Source organism: Bison bison, unplaced genomic scaffold (assembly GCF_000754665.1).
Source record: "Bison bison bison isolate TAMUID 2011002044 unplaced genomic scaffold, Bison_UMD1.0 scf7180017864289, whole genome shotgun sequence".
In the NCBI taxonomy this organism is placed as follows: Eukaryota; Metazoa; Chordata; class Mammalia; order Artiodactyla; family Bovidae; genus Bison; species Bison bison.
In genome coordinates this window covers 20,852,088-20,875,530 of record NW_011494861.1, presented here as the reverse complement: position 1 = coordinate 20,875,530, position 23,443 = coordinate 20,852,088, and the positions used below count along the sequence as shown (strand labels likewise).

The window sequence follows — 23,443 nt, the reverse complement described above, 5'->3', positions numbered from 1 at the left end:
ACTCCTACTCATACAACTGCTCACTTTATTCAATGTCTATTATTAATATAAAGCAGAAGGTAGATACTAAAAAAAATAATAATACATAGCCCTGACTTCTTTGTGGAAACTATTAAGTGGAAGGGAGTAAAAATCATTATTGTCTGCAATGACTGTTAATTAAATGACTGCTTTATGCTAGATACTTTCTAAGGGGCTTTTATGTATTATTTCTAGTCTTAAAACAATCTCTGAAGTATGTAACAGAATGCCTGTTTTACACATGAGAGATCTAAGCTTGAACAAGTGATGTGACTTACCCAAGGTCACCACTCGTAGGCTACAGAACTAGGATCAGAACTCCAGTCTATGACCTAAGTTCACATTACATTACATTGCTTTCCACCATACTTTATATAAAATATTTTCTATATGATTAAAAAAAAAAGTCAAAAAAGTAAAACCTAAGAAGTCAATGATGTACGTACATGTAGCCGGAAAATGGCAGGTAATACAGTAAAAAGGTGTTGTTTAGCATAAGTTTACAGTCTAAGTTGTGCATTATAATAAATTCCTCCTCCAAAGGAAAAAAAAAAGTCTTGAGTATAACTATTACACAGTCCTTAATAAGGAAGACAAAGTTCAAGGTAAACCAGGAACTAATGAAATCAGAGCTCTGAATTTTAATCCCTTTTTGTTTAAAATGAAATTCATCCTGGGCTATCTCCCAACGTAAGACTCTAATATTCTTGATATCACATTGTTATCAGCCTAAACTGACCTGAAATACATTTTTTAACCTCAATCTACTTAGGTAGTTCCCTCATCTTAACTATTCAAATGGTATACTTTACTGCTTCTCATCATCATTGCCTACCTCCTTCACTTCATTAGCCATTATTAAATGCCAGAAAATCAGAAAGGAGTAAAACTACATTCCCAGTAGTTACCAAATGATGTATCCATACAAATGACTATCATGAAATAATTTTTTTCTTAATCACATTTTCAAAGAATATTTTAACACACACACAAAAAAGCCCAAAAAATGATGTTAAGAAAAATACACAAACTGATTATATAGATTGATGCTGATTTTGCCAGTGTATCTATGACACAAATGCCCACATGTGTCTACTTGGATCTGCATGTATGATACAAGAAGGAAAACAAATTATTGGGAGGAAATAAACCAAAATATTATTTCCAAGTGATGGGTATATGGGTTGTGTTTCCTTTTTATACTTTGTCTCGTATAAATTTTCTACATTGAGCCTATACTACTTCTACAATCAGGAAAAAACCTACATTAAGAAAATATATTCCTCCTGTGCTTAAAACAATCCGCCTGTTGTTATAAGGTATCACAACATTAAAATAAAATCTGTTAAACTTTGTGCTTTCTTTTTTCTTTTGGAAGAAAGTATTTAATCTAATATGCCACTGATTTTTCTTTGGCACTAAAATAGAAAACAAATATTCGAAAAGAAAAGTACCTCAATCAGTGATATGCAGAACATTACTAATTTTGATATTTTGGATTCTCATTAACTACAAAACAGAGAGTAACCATCACCTGTAATCTTTTCAATAGAGCTCTAACATCACATAATTTCTCATCACATATACCAACTAATAGTAACATCACTTTATAGCTTTCAATGAACACTTCAAAGGTATCTAATTCAGTTGTTGCTCCTCTTGCTTATCCATTTTATATGTAGTAGTACCAGCTACCATGAGAAATGACTTCTACAAAATCTCAGCTCCTAACGTAGTACACGACAGACCAAGGGACCAAGTAAGTGTTGTTCACAGAACTAAATTACTGAACACCCCCAAAGGCAGTATACAGGAGGGACATTTCTTCATTTTGTAAGAAAGTGATGAGATCACAAAGAACAATGAACTTTCTCAAGGTTCCAAGTAGACTAAAGACTAACACATTTATGCATTTAAATAAAATAAGAAAAGGCAGAAAGGGAAACAGAAGAATGTAGTCACACTTACACAGCCAGAAGAAGGTAAGAAATGATCAGAAGACCAGGGGTCGTGAACTACAACGGACAGTTGCTGCAGTGACTGTTGCCAGTCAATCTATCATTTCCCACCCCGTTCCTTGGTTTCAGGACCCTTAATTTGCTACCTGGGCACTTAAATCCCAGAATAAATAAATTTCCCAGTCTCCCTTTGCACCTTGGTGTGGCCAGGAGACTAAGTTCTTGCCAATGAGATACAAGCAAAATTGGTTTGACCAAACCTCCAGAAAACTTCCTTAAAAGACAGCTAGTGACTAAACTGAAATAAACTGGACTGTTCCAAGATCTTTAAAGGCTTGTTACAACACAGTTACGAGGCTTTTAAAAGGTCATGACTGAGAGTTACACAATGCCGTATGATTCCACTAGCACCAGATTTTGTTTAATTGAGTATTTCAAAGTTTTTATGACAGCATTTAGATCTAGAAGTGACTTGAAGAAATTCAATCAGTTCAACCCACTAATGCCATCATCGCTCTCATTTTTCTTCCCTTAGGACTAAAGAGTTTGCTTAATCTTCTTAACATCTTTACATGTTCAATTCCTAGGTTGGGAAGATTCCCTGAAGAAGGAAATAGCAACCCACTCCAGTATTCTTGCCTGGGAAATCTCATGGACAGAGGAGCCTGGCTACAGTCCTTGGGATTACAAAAGAGTCAGACACAACTTAGCAACTAAGCAACAAGAACAAATTTGAATTTGATAAACAACTAACTTTGAGACTAGGTTATGTCTCAAATATTGCATGATGATTAACAAAACTATCTGTTGTTTGTCTGAAATTCAAATTTAACTGGGTATACTGTATTAATGGAGAAGGCAATGGCACCCCACTCCGGTACTCTTGCCTGGAGAATCCCATGGATGTAGGAGCCTGGTGGGCTGCAGTCCATGGGGTCGCTAGGAGTCGGACACGACTGAGCGACTTCACTTCTACTTTTCACTTTCGTGCATTGGAGAGGGAAATGGCAACCCACTCCAGTGTTCTTGCCTGGAGAATCCCAGGGACGGGGGAGCCTGGTGGGCTGCCGTCTATGGGGTCGCACAGAGTCGGGACACGACTGAAGTGACTTAGCAGCAGCATACTATATTTATATCTGACAACTAGTTACACGGAGCTGAAAGAGTTGCCCAATACAATCTATAGATTATCTATTCTGTTTACAATAGGAAGTAGAGAATTAGGAGCCAAAGTTTAAGTTAGCTACATACATCACAATGATACATACTATTAGAGCTGAAGGGGCACTTTAAACACTAAGGGAAAAGTATGCCAACTGGATTGGAACATGACACCAAATAACAAATGACTAGAAAGATTGTTTATTTTCATTCGTCTTTAAAATTATTTCTAAGACCCACAAGGGAAAAGAACAAGTAAATTTCATGGCTCTGAAAAATATTCACATACCTGCCATCTTAATGGTCATTTCACGTTAGTGAGTATAATCAATAAAAGAAAACAACAAAAAAAAATATAACCAGTTAGACATTACTGTTATGAAAGGGAGAATTTAAGTAAATAAGGTTACATATATAAAACACCTAGTTTAAAGCCTAGCACACAACAGGACTTCTAAACAGGTTCCCTTCTCCTCCCTGCCCCTGTTTAGTCACTGCTGCTGCTGCTGCTGTTGCTAAGTCGCTTCAGTCGTGTCCGACCCCGTGTGACCCCATAGACGGCAGCCCACCAGGCTCCCCCGTCACTATTAAAAATATTACAGGAGCTTCCAACGTGGTCTCATCTTCAAACTCAATAGTTTCTTCAACTTTGATATCGGTAGAGCATTCCTAATACATCTCCCTCAAAAACATTCCAATTCCTTAATAATGGCAAGATGTTCAATCTCATTTGATACCAAACTGCCAATCAAAACACTCAAGTTAAATTGCCTGTAAGTTCACCAGAGGAATTTTGGCGATTCATTCAGAACAAAGCAGTGTGTAACAATTATAGAGTATATGTTACGGGCATAAACTAAGAACTTAGACATATAAAGTAGGACGGATAACATTTCAAGCTGGGGTTTCAGAAAACTTCAGAAGCACCAGCATTTGAGGGAGAATTTGAAGGATATATAGGATTTTGATTAGTAAAGGTAGGAAGTTAAAGAAAATTTCACACAGAAAAAGCTTCATGAATAAGGGCATGAAGGAAGAGGAAAAAAATGCCTTACAATCTAGCCCAAATTTTATTTTCTTATCATATCCCACCAGCGGCACAGATGTCAATCAAGTGTCGTTTCCAAGATACAGTTTAAGTTGCCTACCTCCATACCTCTGCTCAAGCTATGCCCTGCTTATCTTATATATCTGGTTTTATCTTACATATACTGTTTCACAAAATAAGATAAAAATATCTAAATTTAAAGTATTCTGTATAAATGCATGCAAGTGAAAAAAGTTAAAAGTGTTAGTTGCTCAGTCATGTCTGACTTTTTGTGACCCTATGGACTATAGCCAGTCAGTCTCTGTCCATGGAATCTTCCAGGCAAGAATACCTGAGTGGGTAGCCATTTCCTTCTCCAGGGGACCTTCCCAATCCAGAGATCAAACCTGGGTCTCCTGAACTACAAGCAGATTCTTCACTGACTGAGCCAACAGGGAAGCCCACATGCATGTAAGCTGACTTCAAATACAAGGCAGACCCCCCTTTAAGGGGGCTTCCCTAGTGGCTCAGTGGTAAAGAATCTACCTGTCAGTGTAGGACATGAGTTTGATCCCCGGGTTGGGAAGATCCCCTGGAGTAGGGAATGGCCACTCACTCTAGTATTCCTGACTGGGAAACCCTACGGGCAGAGGAGGCGGCAGGCTATAGTTCACGGGACAGCAAAGACACAATTTAGCAACAATATAAATGTGTATATGCATGCATGCACATGTGACTAATTAATAAATGAAAACAGGGCTATTTCATCTACATCACTGGACATTTATATATTCAGGTTGGCTAATCAATTTTGGAAGTAATCTTACTGGGAGAAAGGGAGTCTGTCTGCCTTGCATTTGAAGCCAACTTACATTCAGGCACACATAGTAGTTGATTTTTTTAATGAATTAATTGACTATTTTTGGCTGCACCAGGTTATTGTTGGTATATGGAGGCTTCTTCTAGTTGCCATGAGCAGGGGCTATGCATCATTGCAGAGCAGAGGCTCCAGGCTCACAGGCTGCAGCAGCTGCAACACATGGGCTCAGTAGTTGAGGTGCATGGGCTTAGTTGCTCTGAAGCACGTGCAATCTTCCTGGACCAGGGACTGAACCCATGTCCTCTGCACTGGCAGGCGGATTCTTATCCACTGTACCACCAGAGAAGTCCTTCATTTTTTTTAAGTGTTCTTTGTTCTCCAGATTTCCTGAAGGCGCTGGTGAATTCAAACTTGTAGAACTGTTTCCCTTGCCTGAAAGGTCTTTGTTTGTTTACTTACTTATTTATTGGTTATACTGAGCAGCTTGCAGAATCTTAGTTCCCTGACCAGAGACTGAACCCAGGCCACAGCAGCAAAAGCATTGAGTCCTAACCATTGCATCACTAAGGAATTCCTGAAATCTCTTAATGTGGTTTGCAAATTGATATTTCTATTTGTTCTATATCCCTAACAGGGAATCTCTAGTTTCAGATTCAGTGTTTATTGAAGGCCCATTATTCACTATGAACCATGACAGATACTTTCATAAAGTACCTACACAAGCACTTATACAAGCATCAACTGTATCATGTTCACTAAAACTGAATTTTACTGGTAAAAGATGTATGATAGCAGAGGAAAAAAATGATAATCTGGTTCTTAGGCAGAATGACAAGATGGTAGATCTTATTTTCCTGTTCATCACAGTTCAGTTCAGTCGCTCAGTTGTGTCCGACTCTTTGCGACCCCATGAATTGCAGCATGCTAGGCCTCCCTGTCCATCACCAACTCCCAGAGTTTACCCAAATCCATGTCCATTGAGTCAGTGATGCCATCCAGCCATCTCATCCTCTGTTGTCCCCCTCTCCTCTTGCCCCCAGTCCTTCCCAGCATTAGGGTCTTTTCCAATGAGTCAACTCTTCGCATGAGGTGGCCAACGTACTGGAGTTTCAGCTTCAACAATGGTCCTTACAATGAACACCCAGGACTGATCTCCTTTAGAATGAACTGGTTGCATCTCCTTACAGTCCAAGGGACTCTCAAGAGTCTTCTCCAACACCACAGTTCAAAAGCATCAATTCTTCAGCGCTCAGCTTTCTTCACAGTCCAACTCTCGCATCCATACATGACCACAGGAAAAACCATAGCCTTGACTAGACAGACCTTTGTAAGCAAAGTAATGTCTCTGCTTTTAAGTACGTTATCTAGGTTGGTCATAACTTTCCTTCCAAGGAGTAAGCGTCTTTTAGTTTCATGGCTGCAATCACCAGGCTTCTAAATTCAATTCAAGGCTTCTAAATTTCATCTGCAGTGATTTTGGGGTCCAAAAAAATAAAGTCTGACACTGTTTCCACTGTTTCCCCAGCTATTTCCCATGAAGTGATGGGACCAGATGCCATGATCTTAGTATTCTGAATGTTGAGCTTTAAGCCAACTTTTTCACTCTCCTCCTTCACTTTCATCAAGAGGCTTTTTAGTTCCTCTTCACTTTCTGCCATAAGGGTCTGCATATCCTGTTCATCACAGGATAATGTCAACTGATAAGAAAAGTAAATAGTTCTTTAAACAGCTTAACATTAAAAACTGCACTGAATAAAACCGTTTACTCTAAAATCTACATTTTTGTTTCTGGAAGAGAGAATTACTTACCTCTGCCTCTGCTGTCAACTTTATCTTCTTTGATATCAACTGTTTTAAATCAACCCGACCTAAGTAAAGAAAAAATGTAATTTTTAAGTAGATGGGAGAGCTACCCATCAGCATTATTTAAATCATGAACTTAAAAAACAAGCGAAACATGACCAAGTACAAACTTTGGTAAAACCACAAAACATAACACAACTTTTAAAAAGGAAGCATAGGCAATATAAATAGAAGGAAATTTATACATAAAAATGGTAAGCTGTAAAAAGAACACTATTATAGGTACATACCATGCTTACAACTGTATTAATCATAAGATGCTACAAAATCCAATTCTGACAATAACAGGAAATTAGATTCTCTGACGGAGAAGGCAATGACACCCCACTCCAGTACTCTTGCCTGAAAAATCGCATGGGCAGAAGAGCCTGGTAGGCTGCAGTCCATGGGGTCGCTAAGAGTCGGACACGACTGAGTGACTTCACTTTCACTTTTCACTTTCACGCATTGGAGAAGGAAATGGCAACCCACGCCAGTGTTCTTGCCTGGAGAATCCCAGGGACGGGGGAGCCTGGTGGGCTGCCGTTTACGGGGTCGCACAGAGTCGGACACGACTGAAGCGACTTAGCAGATTCTCTGAATAGATCCTGTAACTATGACTAGTAAAATGTACAAGCAACAACAGAAAAATCAGATAAGTTGGATTTCACTAAAATTTTTAAAAAATCCCTTGGAGCAGAGGGATATTATCAAGAAAGTTAAAAGACACAAAATAGGGGAAATACTTGCAAATCTGATCAGGAACCTGCATACAGAACACGTAAACAACTCTTACAACTCAACGGAAAAGACAAACAGTCCAATTTAAGTGTCTGAATAGACGTGTCTCCAAAAACGATACACAAATGGTTGATACCATTTGAAAAGATGTTCAGTATCACTGCCATCAAGAAAATGCAAATCAAAACCACAAATATTGCTTTTTTACACCCAGTAGGATGGCTGTACGTGCTGGTCACTGTACACCTCAAGCTTATACAATGTTATGTGTCAATTATCTCAGCAAAGCTAGAAAGAGCTGCACCAGCACGAAATTTTGAGAAGGACTGGATGTGACAACTGTTCCATTACGCAATTAGAGAAGTGTTAATACATGCTTGTAAAAACGAAGTTTGTAAGAGTGGAACTACTTGGTACAAATAAAACAGTTTAAGTGAGGAGGAAAAATTTTGACCACGACACGGAGAAATTAAAACCCTCTCACACTGCTGCTGAGAAGGTAGTGCTTTTGAAAAAGTCTGGAACTTCCTTAAAAAGTAAATACTGAGTTATTACCGTATGAGCCAGAAATTCCACCTCCTAGGTCAACACACAAGAGAAATGAGAACAGACTCCCTGTTTTCATCTATAGAAAAATTTTAAAAATCCAAACCCCCTGCCCCCACAAAACTCTAACAAAATCACCCACTACCCTATGGTGTTTGAGTAACTGATATTTTGGTAAATATCATCGGTTCTTTTACTTTGGTAAATATCAAATAGTAATATTAAATATTATAAATATACATATTATAAAAATGGAGTCATTACGCACACTGTTTTCATTTGTTAGACTGTTAATATCTGCATGTCTTACATAGTCTTCTACGTCAATTTTATTGGTCTACTATTTTTATGACTGAAATAAAACTTATTTAATCCTCTATTTATATCTTTTCACAATAATCACCTTGGAAAAAAGGCATGGAGAATGTGAAGGTCCAAAATACATCTAATAAAAGCCCTAAAATGAGAGAAAAAACTTGAAGCAATAATGGCTGAAAACTTTCCACAAGTGTTAAAAAATGCCAGTCCTCAAAGGAAGATCAAAGAATCCCAAGTTGGGTAAAGATATATGATAGTAAAACTGTATAATACAGAGTTTTTTTTAATTTATCTTTTACACAAAGGTTTATTTTAAAGCAAACTACAAAAGGCCCTTGAAAGCAACAAGAAAGAAAATATCACCTTCAAGAGAACTGCGATTATGCTGGTATTGACTCATCAATACCAACAACAGAAGAAGCCAGAAGGCAGTGAAGTAATACCTTTAATCGTTGATAACAGTGGAATTTATGACTGGGAAGGAGGTCATACCATGAACGGTCTGTATCACAACAGCTTTGAGGAAATTAAGAATTTTAAGCAAAAGAATAAATGATCTGATATTAGAAAAGTCCACTCTCTGGCAGGAGAGAAAGAAAGGATCACAGAAGTGAAATACAATAAATCCTGACAAGAAATAATACTGCCATAAGTCAAAACAATGGCACTGGGAGTGGAAAGATGATAAGTTTTGATGATATGGTTCCTTATTAAACTGGTATCAAACTGGTACCTTATTAGGCAAGAAATATGAAGGTGAAACAAATATCCACTTGATTTTTCTATCAGTTGTAAAAAATACTTTTATTTAGCTCTCTACTATGATCAGACCATGGATTCACAAATAAATGAATACAGAAGCTTCTTTCCTTCAACTAACGACCACAGGGAGATGGGGAAGAAGACACCAAAGATTAATTCTCACTACTGTGCATCACTTCCAAAAGGAATGTGTCTATCCATAAATAACATCACCACCATTTCAAATTGGTTTGATGAGTCAGAGATTGGAAAGCTGGGAAACTTTTTCCCAGTTAGACTAGAATCTCTGAAGGCCCCACTCCAAGTAATAGTAACGTTCTATAAAGTCAGAGAAAAATACATTTAAAATTCATTTTCTTTCACCTTAAAATTAACCTCATATAACATTCAGAAGAAAATTACTTTCCTGCTATCCACCAAAACTTAAATGTCATAAAAATCAAAAGAATAATGCCATAAAAGCGAATATCCAATGATTTAAGGATCTATATACAGACAACCAACCACCTGAGTAAACTCAAGGCTTCTAAATTTCTAAAATGTTGACTCGGAAGTAGTGATAAACAAGGACTGAGTGCCTTGCAGTGTCTGAAATATCTGTCTAAATCATTAATATCACTGTTAACTGATCATTAACTGTTAATACCTACTAGTAGACCTAAAGATAAATCCTTAAAGAACACTACTCTCGATTTTTTTTTTCCCTAACCTACTGATTTCTAAGAAGTCAGGCTTGAGACATTTATCTTCATTAATACTACCTCACACTTGTAGAATCTACGACATTGAACTGAATATTTAAAAACGCACTCCCTGAAGTATCAAAAATCTAATCTGAACCAGTTTTAATGAAGACCTTCCTAAAATTAGCACCTTTTAAAAAGAGAAAAAGACTGTACTATACATAATCTTTATGTTAAATAAAAGATTACTGTACTGTGCTATTATAATACTTTTATTGATATTAAAATGTAAATGAGAGCAATGGGGCCTATACTAAACAGCTCCAGAAAGTTATGCTTTTCTACCTGGGCTGCTTCTTCACGACTTTTCACTAAATCTGACTCCTGTAAAATCCTATACTTACACGACTAGGCCAAATTTATTGCCAGTGTTACCCAGAAGGAAAAGACAAATAACCAAACTTATTAAATTAGTAACTCACTTGTTCATTCAATTATATATTTACTCATGATGTAAAAATCCTCTGAGAACCCAATACATTCAGGATAGGCATGTATTTCAACTGCCCCCTCCTTTAGGCTCTCAGTAGAAATATGCAAACACAGATAATTACAATACACAGAAGGGCTGTGGAATCGTGAGGGTGGAGTGAGCTTTTGCAGAGGAAGTCAATATTTGATATTTGAGTCTCAAATGATAAGGAAAAATCACAGTGAACAGGTACTCGGAAAGATTATCTCAGGCAATGGAAACAGCATGAAGACTTGTAAGGACTTGGGTCTTCTGGGACTTGACCGTGAGTCAAATGCCTCCAGGTGCCAAGCTCTCTCAGCTTTACAATACTGTACTTACGTCTCCTGCACTGGCAGGTGCGTTCTTTATCACTAGTACCACCTAGGAAGCCCTACTGTACTTAACAGAGGCTTGTGCTAAAGGGCAGCTTTTAATTCCTTACTTTCTAGGTTACCAGTTACTGTCTAGATCAAAGCTGTCCAACAGATATATAAATGTGAACCACATATGTATTTTAAAATTTCCTAGGAGCCACATGAAAAAGGAAAAACAGATGCAAGTGAGTCTTTGAAATGTGGTATGTATTTTACAACTATAATATTAAATCAGTTTAGACTAGCAACAGTTCAAGTGTTCAACCACACCATACTGAACAGTATAGTCCTCGATCAGGGATCAGCAATTTTTTTTCTGTAATGGGCCAGAGAGAACTTTAGGTTTGGGGGGCCATATGGTCCAGAAGCGCTACAGGCATAAATGAATGAAAGTGGTCGTGTATGACAACTTCTGTTCTAGATGGCTAAATTTACTCTAAGTCTGGCTGACATACACGCACAGTTTCTTTTTATAATCTCATGGGACTATGGTGAACAAGGCTGGTGCTTCCCTCACAAGGGTATGTGTCTCATTCCCCTTGCCAGAGACTGCTTCAAGAATGGGCATGAGTACTCAGTTAGAGATGGCCCACTTATAGTTACTGAGAAGAGTTTAGAAGGAACTTTTTTATAAATGTGTCAACAAATTTAAGAAAAACAACAAAAGATGGTGTAGATTTTAGGGCTAGTAACACACAACCAAAAACTGCTACTATCCTGAAAAGCCAAGGAAAGCCAAAGAGAACACTTTGGAAAGAACTGAATAGAAGTGATGGTTACCCAGCCCAAAGGAAACTGACATTACAAAAACACTCCTTACTCTCTGCCCTTGGATCTCCTATCAGGGCTGTCCAACCCAACCATGACCAAACCCTACCAGAAACAAGAGGGCATGGGAGCCATTGGATTGATTGTGCCCTGGGAGGCTGACGCTATGGACTCTAAGTAGGGTAGAAAAGAATAAAGAGGCAAAAGGAAGACAGCCTAATTTATAACCTAGTTCTGGCCAATGAGATATGAGAAGTCTGTTGGACAGTTTCTAGAAAAGATTTCATTGCTCTAAAAAGAAACATAAGGAAACAGATTTTCTTCTCATGGAAATTATTCTTTTGCTTTCCCAGTTTTCTTACCCAGCCAAGAGTTACTAACCCTCTGTCATTATTTCCATCCTTCCCTCATCACCACCACCAATTTCCTGAACCTGCCAAGCCATATCCCAATCCCAGATATTGCCTATCTGCTTTTTCTGATTCTGAATTGCCACACCTTGCAGAAATAATATAGAAAATAGGCCCACTATATAAACTGATGCTGTCAAGTCTTAACCAGGCCTGCAATAAAAAAATGTAGTATCTGTCTTTGCCTCTTGATGAATTTCTGTAACATTCATCACAAGCATAGATCCAAACATTTTCCACCTTTTTCAAGTCCCAACCTTACCAGGCAACCTTACCTTCAATTGATCATTTTAGGTACCAACTCCTAAAATATCTTGTATTTTAATGTTCACTATCTTTAATCCTCTTCTCCACTACTCCTGTGTCAGAGAAAGGGGTAGCCCATCTCTTTTTCAAGACTAACCCTTTAAACTATTGCCTTGATCCTTTTTAAGTCTTTTGAGAAACTGTTCAAATCATTCAACACATTGAGTAGTTTATAGCACCCACATTACACTCAGAGACAATGCAGTCTTTAAAATTTTGCTGAAATTATATGGATGTCATCAGTGGTACTCAAAATCAAATCTGTGAATTTTTGTCCAGTAGTACATGTTTACTTATCATTTTAGAAACAAATATGTAACTGAAACAAGCCTATGACTTTACAGAATTTATTGCTTAGGAGGAGGACTTTTCAGTGATCTTTATAATAGTAAATAGAGTACAGAGATAATGGCAAAATTAAAAATAACTGAAATTTTGGAAACAATGCCCTTTGGAAACAAATGGCAGCTCTTTCCAACGAACCTCATCTTTTGTGACCCATGCTGTTCTTTTCAATACATGTCCTAGAAAAGTGATTTATACTTTCTATCTTCACTTTCTCACTAGTAATTCATCCCCAACCTGTTTTTGTAACTCCTTCTTTTCTGGAGTCACTATGGTCTCCAAATTTCCAAATCCTCATCCTTGTTAAACTTGCTGCAAGGAGTTCCCTGGAGGCCTAGTGGTTAGGATTCTGGACTTTCACTGACAAGGCCTGGGTTCAACCCCTGCTTGGGGAATGGATATCCTGCATGTCACGTGGTAGGGCCAAAAAAAATAAAAACTTGCTGCAAAATTTCAATATTTATAAAATGTCGATTATACCTCATCACAATTTATTCTTTATAACAACCCAGTGAGATAAAAAGATAGCTAGGGGCTTCCCTGGTGGCTCAGTGGTAAAGAATCCATCTGCCAATGCAGGAGACATGGTTTGATCTCTGATCCGGGAAGATTCCACGTGCAGAGGCGCACCTGAGCCCGTGCGCCATGGCTGCTGAGCCTGTGCTCTGGAGCCCAGAAGCTGCAACCAGAGAAGCCACTGTATACAGAGGCCCACGCATGGCAACTGGAGAGTAGGCCCTGCTCACCGCAACTAGAGAAAAGCCCATGCAGCAACAAAAACCCAGCACAGCCAAAAATAGATAAATAAAGGACAGCTGGTGTCATTTCTATTTTCAAAACAAAGAAATCAGATTCAAAGACACTAACCATCTTGCCCACAGTCTCATGACCAGTAAATAAATGAGCCTGGGGGAGGGAGGAGGGTTCAGGATGGGGAACACATGTATACCTGTGACAGATTCATTTTGATATATGGCAAAACCAATACAATACTGTAAAGTTAAATAAAATAAAATTAAAAAAAAAAATGAGCCTGAAGTAAAACCCATCTTCTGATCTCTAGCCATAGAGATCAGGAAAAAAAAATATTGATCAGTCATAAAAAAGAATGAAATTATTCCATTTGCAGCAACATGACTGGACCTAAAGCTTATCATATAAGTCAGAAAGATAAATATCCTATGGTATCACTTGATGTAGAATCTAAAATGTGATACAGATGAACTTACTTACAAAACAGAAACAGGCTCACAAACTTTCGGTTGCGGGGGGAAATTTCAATCCGGGGAAGGGACAGTTTGGAATGGACACGAACACACTGCTATACTTAGAATGGATAACCAACAAGGACCTATTGTATGGCACTGGGAACTCGGCTCAATGTTATGTGGCAGCATGGATGGGAGGAATGCTTGGGGGAGAATGGATACATATATATATACATACACACACACACACACACACACACACGCACACACACGCACACACACGCACACACACACACACGGCTGAATCCCTTCCCTGTTCACCTGAAACTACCACAACATTGTTGATGGGCTATAGCTCAAAACAAAGTAAAAGTTTTTAAAAATTCATTAGTTACAATTTAAAAAATCAAGTGCTACTTATAGTGATTAAATTCTTAAAGATGACTAAGGACTACATGGTAGTGACTAATAACCATGTTTCAAGTTTCACTTCTTTTAGCTTGTGTTTCTTTGTATCTTTGTGGTAAAGTACAGAATTAGCTAATGCGTAGGCACTGACTAGCAAGTTTTTACTTCCTAGAGAAGTTCAGACTCATTTTAAAATCCTGGTTATTTTCTAAAAAATTCTCATTGACTATACCACAGAAACCTTCATCCCAACTTTACCTTGCTCTCCACATAGATATATATAATCTAAAACCATCATGGGAAAGCCATCCCTATGTCCATAGGATGGATGCGTTTAGGAGTAGTCCTTGAAAGAATCAATCATTTATCAATCTTAGAAGCAAAAGGGGAGATTAAAAAAAAAAGTATAATCCATCTAAATCCTCTACTGCTCCACTGACCTCAAAAAACCTTTCAAAATTCTCTACTAGTCACATCTACACTACTGCAGAGAAATGGAATCTGAACTAGAAATGAGGGTGATAAGTATTATACAGAAAAGGAGATTTAATAAATAATGTTGAAACAATTGGGTAGCCATTTCAAAAAACTGTAAATTAGATCCCAGCTGACTTATTATTAAAAATAAATTCCAGATAGATCAAACATTGAATCTTAAAAAACCCATAAAGGTAAAAAAAAAATCATCCATTTTCCTTTTTCATAATTTTGGATGATTTCTAAGCATGACAAGACATCTAAAAGCAATACAAGAGCTATGCGATCACATAAAAACTACACATGCGCACTATCAGCAAAGTCAAAAGATAAACAGTTAAAAATACTCATAGTGCATGATAGTCAAAGGGAGGAACTGCCTTAACATAGAAAGAACTCTTCACAAAAACAAAAGAAAAATAACAGCCATCTGATAGGGAACAAAAATGGGCAAAAAATAAGGGACAGGGCTTTGGAAGAAAAAATATAGTATATATATGGAAAAAGTTTTCTGCCTCATAAGTCATAAGAACAAATTCATGCTATATGACACTGTTTTCCACCCTTCAAATTAGCAAGCTTAAAAAAAGATTAGCAGACATATTAACAAGAGTACAGGGAAACAATATAGATGGCAGGATAAACTGGTATAACATTTTTAAGAAAGACAGTAATATCTAAATTTTAAAAGAAAAAACTCTTTGATCCTGCGATTTCACTTTAAAGAATGTATCCTACAAGTACAAGTAAGCAAGGACATGGTTTCAAGGATGTTCTCTGCAGTACTTTTTATAGTCTAAATTCGTGGAAGCAACCCAGATGTCCACCCAAAAGGGACAAGTCAAATTACTAAGCATTTATGCAACAGGGTTCTTTTGTAGCTCAGATGGTAAAGCCCCTAACAGCAATGCAAGAGACCCACTTTGATCTCTGGTCAGGAAGATGCCCTGGTGAAAGGAATAGCAACCCATTCCAGTACTCTTGCCTGGAGAATTCCATGGACAGAGGAGCCTGGCAGGCCACAGTCCATGGGGCTGCAAAAAGTTGGACTGAGCAATTTTCACTGTGCAACAGAAGTGCTACACAGATACTTTTAAGACAACTTCACTTACATATATTGAATTTAAAAGTTTAGAAAAAGCAAATTGCAGAAAAGATCCCCAATATGATTCCACAAGTAGGAAAAAACAGAAAAGCAAAACAGAATTACTTAAGGGAAGAATTATTACTTTATAACCTTCTACAATATTTGATTTTTTTAAAAAAGAACATAATTTAAAATTTTAAAATTAATAAGCACAGTTCAGCCATTTGTTTCTTAATTAAATCAAACTGTTTTTACTTCTTCAACAAAGGACAACTGAAGAGGAAATAGCCCCAATCTATCATGAGGACAAAAGTAAGTTCATCTATATCTTAAAGGTATAATATTGGTAAACTGCAAAGGCAATAAATGGACATACCAATCTCACCTGGTTTATAATTTTTAAGCTATAAACAGATTTCTATCCTACAACTGAAATAACCCTGAACTACACTACTCAACCAGAGCTAACTTTGATTTATTTTTTGTCACCACACCTGCATCAACTGTATGTGTTGCCCATATACGCAATGAGAGGAATTGGTCCTATTACCATTAAACTTTTACAATATCATATAATCTTATTTTAAAATCAACAGAGATAACTTTTAATAGAAATGTTAGAAGGTTTGTCATAGATTAAAAAATTCCCAGCTAGTGTATTATATAGCAGGGAGTTCCTAAATCTACTTCGGATCTGCAACAGAAGAGCTGCCAGCACCATCAGCAAGAAGATAAACGAATACCTTTCTGAACTTAGTGAAAGAATGCTTTAACAGCTGCTCTCCTTGGTTTTGCCTAAGGAAAAAAAACATCTAAGTATGTCTGACGGCTATAAGTCATCCATATAGGTACTGGGTTGGCCAAGAAGTTTGCTCAGTTTTAAATAAAAATAAGACATATTTTTCATTTTCACCAAGAACTTTATTGAACAACCTATTCACTAACGGAACCAACCCAGTAAGCAGTCAGTCAATGACTGCATATATAGTTAGACTCCAAACCCTATCCGCTTATTTCCTTCTGCCTTTCCAATTTTGTCCTCTTGTCTGTAAAAGAAAAATAAAAACAGCACAAATCCATCTCTGAACTACCTTCTCACCCCACAATCCTCTACAAAAATAAACAAAACACCACACAGATAACACTGTACAGTCTTAAGTCTATGCCTTTGAAACCCATTCCTTTCTACCTGGCTTTCTTAAAAGCCCCTTCCCAGTCTCCTCCTCAAAGATCAAAGTGAAAGTCTACCTCCTCTGTGAGACACTCCCCTTCATTCTAAAGCGCTGTCCCCCCTACTCCCACTGCAGGTGGTCTCCTATACCATTTAGTCACTGTATTTATTTAATTCCTTTTTTTAATATAGGACTGTTAACTCACTCTTTTGACCTTAAAAGCTATAAAAAGTACTAATTAATATTCAATAACTTTATTGCTGCTGGTAATTATGCCTCATTGTACAAAGCCTTTTTTCAAGTAAAGTGGAATCTGTCATCTCTCAAATGCCATAGAGTTTATTCAAAAGGTTACATAACATCCATGACTGAAGAAAGGCTGAAGAAATAAAATAAGCACTCTCATATTGTTACTTGGGAGTGCAATATTTCCGGAGGGCGATTTGGCAATACTCAGCCCCAAAATCTTACAGGCATTTATTCCCACTGACCTAAAAACAATTTCTAGAGGCTTCTCTGGCAGTGCAGTGCTTAAGACTCGGTGCTTTCACCACAGAGAGCATAGGTTCAATCCCTGGTCAGGGAACTAGGACCCTGCATGCTGCCTGATGGGGCCAGTTCAGCCAAAATAAATAAAAACCATTTCTAGGAATACAGCCAAGGAAAAAATCATAGACACATGAACTTCTGTTTATCTGTACTTTCTAAAACAAACATGTTTTGGTTTTACCCTAAGGGGAAAAAATGTGTTCTCAATCTACTTAGTTGATTAAAGCTCTACCTAGACCAGTCAGTTTTATGATTAGATGCATAAACTGAATGAAGGTGCCAAATTACACAAGAACAATGATATTCACTTTTTTTCATCTATTTTTGCCAAGAGACTCTCAATTTTTACATAAGGCAGGTTGTTCTCTCTGTTCAAACATTTATGTACGTATCACAAAGAACCCTAAAATCAAATAACTAGACGTCTACTAACCAAGTTAATATTTGTTAAACACTTAAAATAGTGCCTGGTATATGATAAACTATTAGTAGTTGTTATGATGTATGCTCAAGTCACTGAGTCATGTCCAACTCTTTGCGACTCCATGGACTGTAGCCTGCCAAGCTCCTCTGTCCATAGAATTTTCCAGGCAAGAATACTGGAGTGGGCTGCCATCTCCTCCTCCAGGGGATCTTCCAGACCCAAGGACTGAACCTGCATTTCCTGCATTGGCAGGAAGATTCTTTACCAATGAGCCACCTTGGAAGCCCCATTTATCATCATATTACCTTTACTCATTAATCAGCTATCAAATGAACAATGTAGCAAAATAAAAGGCAGTGAAAAATAGGTATTATCTGTAAATTAATAGACAGATAGACAATGTTCTCAACCTGATAAAGGGTACCTGCAGGAACCAACTGGAGAAGGCAATGGCACCCCACTCCAGTACTCTTGCCTGGAAAATCCCATGGACGGAGGAGCCTGCTTACTCCCCCAAAGTGAATCATTGTTAAAGTAAATGGAGAAACACTATTTTCAGATCAGCATTACTTACATTAAAACAATGAGAAGCTCAGACTTCTTGTTTCAGGCTAAATAATTCAATTTTCATTATCTGCACTAAAATCTGAACCGATTAAAACTTAATGAACTAAGACAATAAGGAGTGCTGAAAACATGTAGAAGTTATGCATGTTTAAATACATGTATAAAGTATTTTATACATGTGAAAGAGTGAAAGCAAGGTCCTTGTAAGCCCTGCTCAGGGGCCCATGACTGATCAGACTACTTCACTAGAGGACAAGAAACAAGCTTCTGTTGAGTTTTACTAATTACCAGGACTCTGCTAGGTGCTTTAAGTTTTCTGTCTTTATATTTAAAAAAAAAGAAAAAAAGAGACACAGAGAGAAAATCATCCGATAGCAGAAAGTTTCAATAAAAATAATGTGATTTAGCACCCAGTCCCTAAATCATGGAAGGGGAAGGTTTCTAACCAATGTTGGCTCACCATTTTGCACAATTTTCACATTTTAAAGCCACACTAAAACTAGCTCATGTGCAAATATAAGTATTTCATAAATAGCTAATTAAGAGTCCAACAATCAATAAACTTCATTATGCAAACTTAAGCAACAACATTTATATTCTTGATCCAGTGGCTGCATTTAATTTACAATTAAATTTGAACAGGAAAAGCAAAAGCTTTTCTTTATGAAAAAAGTCTTAGGATGCCAAAGATAACCTATCTCAAAAAGTTCCACACCTATCTGTTAACCAAACAAGCTTCAAATTTCAAATCCTCACTGAAATCAAACCTATACAAATGTCACAGCAAAAATAAATAGCCTGATATTTGATGCAATAGATGACAACAAGTGAAGTTGTGTTTACCAGTCTATCAGTCTTAAGCATAAACCTTGACCTTAACAAACAAGTACTGTGTCAGTCTTCTTTGCATTCATGTTAAGCAAACCTGGACATGAGAACTAACACAATTCCCTCATCTGTCTCTCCCAAGATTTTTACCTAGGTTATGTACCCTGCTAATTATGCTCATTATGCTAATGTCAGCTATTAAAAGAGTAATTAGTAGCACTTATTTCTAATAATCTAATTATGTTAAAGCGGAGAGAGGGGTTCTCATGCACTTAACTTGGAGCTTCACAAGGGCAAACACATCTGTACCGATCACTGCTGGAGCTGCACCACTTAGCAGAACACCAGTAAATACTGATAGGAATCAGGCAGTTGAAGAACTGAATAAGATGAATGAATGATGTCTAAAACATAGTAGATACCCACAAAATGTTCAATGAATCACTTTAAAAGGGCTTATTTTTTAGTTTCTTTGTTATCAAATACATAAAACTAAACCATACACTGCAAACTCCACTTTCATCAGTAAAGCTCACCTCTATTATGAGAGGTGCAGCGATTCACATACCAGTGTCACAAGCAGTATCAAAAGCGGCTCTGACTGGTAACGAAACCGAAGTGTTCCTTTCTATTCTCTTAATTTCTTTCTCTCCTCTGCACTTTACAGTGCCTGCCAGCATATCCATTTTTAAGAGCTTAAGAGGGACTTTCCTGGTGGTCCCGTGGTTAAGGTTCCAAGCTTCCACTGCAGGAGATGCAGGTTTGATCCCTAGTTGGGGAACTAAGATCCCGCATGCCTCACACCACAGCCAGTTAAGAGCTGCTGCTGCTGCTGCTGCTGCTGCTAAGTCGCTTCAGTCGTGTCTGACTCTGTGCGACCCCATAAATGGCAGCCCACCAGGCTCCCCCGTCCCTGGGATTCTCCAGGCAAGAACACTGGAGTGGGTTGCCATTTCCTTCTCCAATGCATGAAAGTGAAAAGTGAAAGGGAAGTCGTTCAGTCGTGTCCGACTCTTAGTGACCCCATGGACTGCAGCCTACCAGGCTCCTCCGTCCATGGATTCTCCAGGCAAGAGTACTGGAGTGGGGAGTTAAGAGCTAAAGAGATGGTAATCCTTGTTCAGGAACACTGAATTTGCTCCCGATTTCATTAATTCACCTCAGAAAAAGTAAAAGCCTCACCATTAGTAGGCGCCTCTTGGGACTCCTCTGCAAAGTCTCTCTGGCCTTCTTCCTCTTCCTCAGCATGGTTACTGGACTTCGATAGCCGTTTTCGTACAGACATCTTTTCTTCACCCACTACCATGCTGTCTAGGAAAGAAGATATAAAAAGCTTTAAACTAAGGATATGGCATAGGTAAATTTCATAATATCACCATATTTAAGGGGAGGTGACGAATGATATATTTTCTTCCTTTTGTTATACTTTTAATCACGTTTAAACATTTTCTGAGTACAAGATACTGTAACAAATAATGAAGAAATCAGTCTTGATAAAAATCATTGGCTGGTTTCAAAACAGAGCCCCCATTCTTAAAAAAAAAAAAAGGTTGAACAAACAAGGCATAAGTACATAAAAAATTAAGAATTAAGTAAAGGGTAAGTTAAAAGATGCCACAGGAAAGAACACGATAAATAGTCAAGTGGGTGGTAAGAATGATACATACCTGAAGTGCAGAGACAGAAGAGATCATTAAGAGGTGCAAAGGTTTCATAGGAAAGAAGGTATGTGACCTGTGTCTTGAAGGATGAGAACGGAGGACTCCATGGGTGAGAAAGGGTGAAAGCAAGGTCCTTGTAAGCCCTGCTCAGGGGCCCATGACTGATCAGACTACTTCGTTAGAGGACAAGAAACAAGCTTCTGTTGAGTTTTACTAATTACCAGGACTCTGCTAGGTGCTTTAAGTTTTCTGTCTAATCTTCAAAATTCTGTCAAAAAAAAAAAATATCCTATTATTACTCCTGGTTCACATATGAGAAAAAATAAGGTTCCAGGTAGTTATGGTCAATGCCTTCCACACATACACCAGGAACATACCAACAGCTGGACTAGTTTATTAGGAATGTGTATCATGGGAAACTGTGGGGCATCCCAGGGAGAGAATATTTGAAGCGATCTATTTAGGGCTTGGGATCTGACTAAGTGATTTTGGGCAGAGTCCAAAGAAGCAGGGGTTCACTCTGGCTTGAGGGTTATCAGAAAGTGAGGACAGGTTGATGATTGGGTATACCAACAAATCTTCTCTATAAGGAGGCAGAGTAGAGGGTGGCTAAAGCTGCGACTGGCAAAACAGCAACAATCATTCCCAGTAGACTGGGGAGACAGATGCTAGATTCTTTGTGACTTGGGCAAGCATTGATGATTACATGATCTTATTCTTATCTTGATCCATCATGTTGACAGAATGGTCTTGTCTAAAGCTCACGTTCAGTGAAACCATTTATGTTCAACAGAATACCCTGAAGACCTGGCTGTCAAGTGCCAGGCTCGCCCAGAAACTCCAAAGCCTAGTTGATTGCACGAGAGCAGCTCCAGGACTATTTGCTTCTTCTCATGACAGTAACTTGTCCAAGACCACAAAGCTAATGGCAGGGTCAGATCAGAACCTGGATCAGATCCAAACTACAAACATCACCTGCTGTTTGGATTCTTTTTTCTTAAGTCGATAATAGAAAAAGATTTGAAAAAAGAGCTGGGGTCAAACTGTAAAGACCTAACAAATTAGGACTTTTTTAAGGCAGTGGTAACCCACTCCAGTACTTTTGCCTGAGAAATCCCATGGATGGAAGAGCCTGGTAGGCTGCAGTCCATGGGGTCACGAAGAGTTGGACAGGACTGAGTGGCTTCACTTTCTCTTTTCACTTTCATGCACTGGAGAAGGAAATGGCAACCCACTCCAGCATGCTTGCCTGGAGAATCCCAGGGACGGGAGACTGGTTGGCCGCCGTCTATGGGGTCGCACAGAGTCGGACACGACTGACGTGACTTAGCAGCAGGCCATTTTAAGCACTGACAAACATAATCAAAATCAAATTTTAGGCAGATCAATATCAAGACTATAATATGCTTACTCCAAAGCAGTGTTTAACTATACAGAAGTTTTTGGCAGTCTAAAGCAAAACATAATAAAGTATTCACTACATTATTTAAAATCGTAAGATTATGGTCTTTTAAAACAGTTATGTTAAAATGCCCTTTACATACAAAATGGAGTACATGGTGAATTTGATTGTTTTCTTAAATACCAATGCTTGGCAAAGTAAAAATCTGACAAATCTAGATCACTTCCCTTCTATTTTTGTTGTTGTTGTTGTTGTTGTTGAAATCAAATGAAGCAGAATTATGGAATAGTTCCAGGTAGAGCTCAGTGGTAAAGAATCCACGTGTCAAGGAGGAGACATGATCCCTGGGTCGGGAAGATCCCCTGGAGAAGGAAATGGTGACCGCTCCAGTATTCTTGCCTGGGAAATCCCAGGGACAGAGGGACCAGGTGGGCTACAGTCCAAGGGATCATGGATACAATTTGGAGACCGACATATCAAGTAGAAATTTTAGGAGAACAATAGATCCAATTAAGAAGAGAAACCTAGGGAAGAGGTCAGGGTTACTGGTAAATTTAAAATCATTTGTGTAACACTGACAGAGGAAGCCAGAAGAACGTCTAATTCTTCAACGCGAAAGATTAGAGAACTGACAACTAAACTCTGAGGGATGCCCTCTATCTAGTAAGACAACAAGAGATAGAAAAGAAATCAGGGACAAAGAAGAGAGAAAGAAAAGATGCAAGAAGAACCAAGATGTTTCAAAAAGGAATTATACAGGGGTTAACAGTGTGGAATTAAAAATAGGGACTCTTACTTTTGAGTCCTTACATGTTTTACATGTATTATTATTTTAATTTCAATATAATCTTTAAAGTAAATACAACTATTTTATTCCCACAGTATTGTCTTTGGTCACCATGTCTTCCTATATACTCTTTCCTGTCTCAAAACATAGTTTAGGGAGGTGATTTAGTTTACTCCAAATCATAAAGGGATTCAAAACTGCAGAAAAGGGATTCAAAACCAGAACTACTGGATTCCCCAGCCTCTACTCTAATCAGCAGGTGGCCCTGACTCATCTC

The 23,443-nt window shown here is 38.0% G+C and overlaps 1 protein-coding gene across 4 annotated transcripts in view; it reads right to left on the bottom strand.

Moving 5' to 3' along the window:
* SOAT1 (sterol O-acyltransferase 1) overlaps positions 1 to 23,443 on the bottom strand; it is a 61,234-nt gene that overhangs the window by 28,315 nt on the left and 9,476 nt on the right. For 2 of the 4 annotated variants that reach the window (XM_010850148.1, XM_010850149.1), the window contains exons 2-4: positions 20,984 to 21,245; positions 20,499 to 20,627; positions 6,797 to 6,855 (exon numbers count right to left, since the gene is read on the bottom strand). In XM_010850148.1, the coding sequence (XP_010848450.1) occupies positions 6,797 to 6,855; positions 20,499 to 20,622 (183 nt within the window). In that variant the 5' untranslated portion in view covers positions 20,623 to 20,627; positions 20,984 to 21,245. The remainder of the gene's footprint in view (positions 1 to 6,796; positions 6,856 to 20,498; positions 20,628 to 20,983; positions 21,246 to 23,443) is intronic. The other 2 variants (XM_010850146.1, XM_010850147.1) reach the window with 1 other exon arrangement.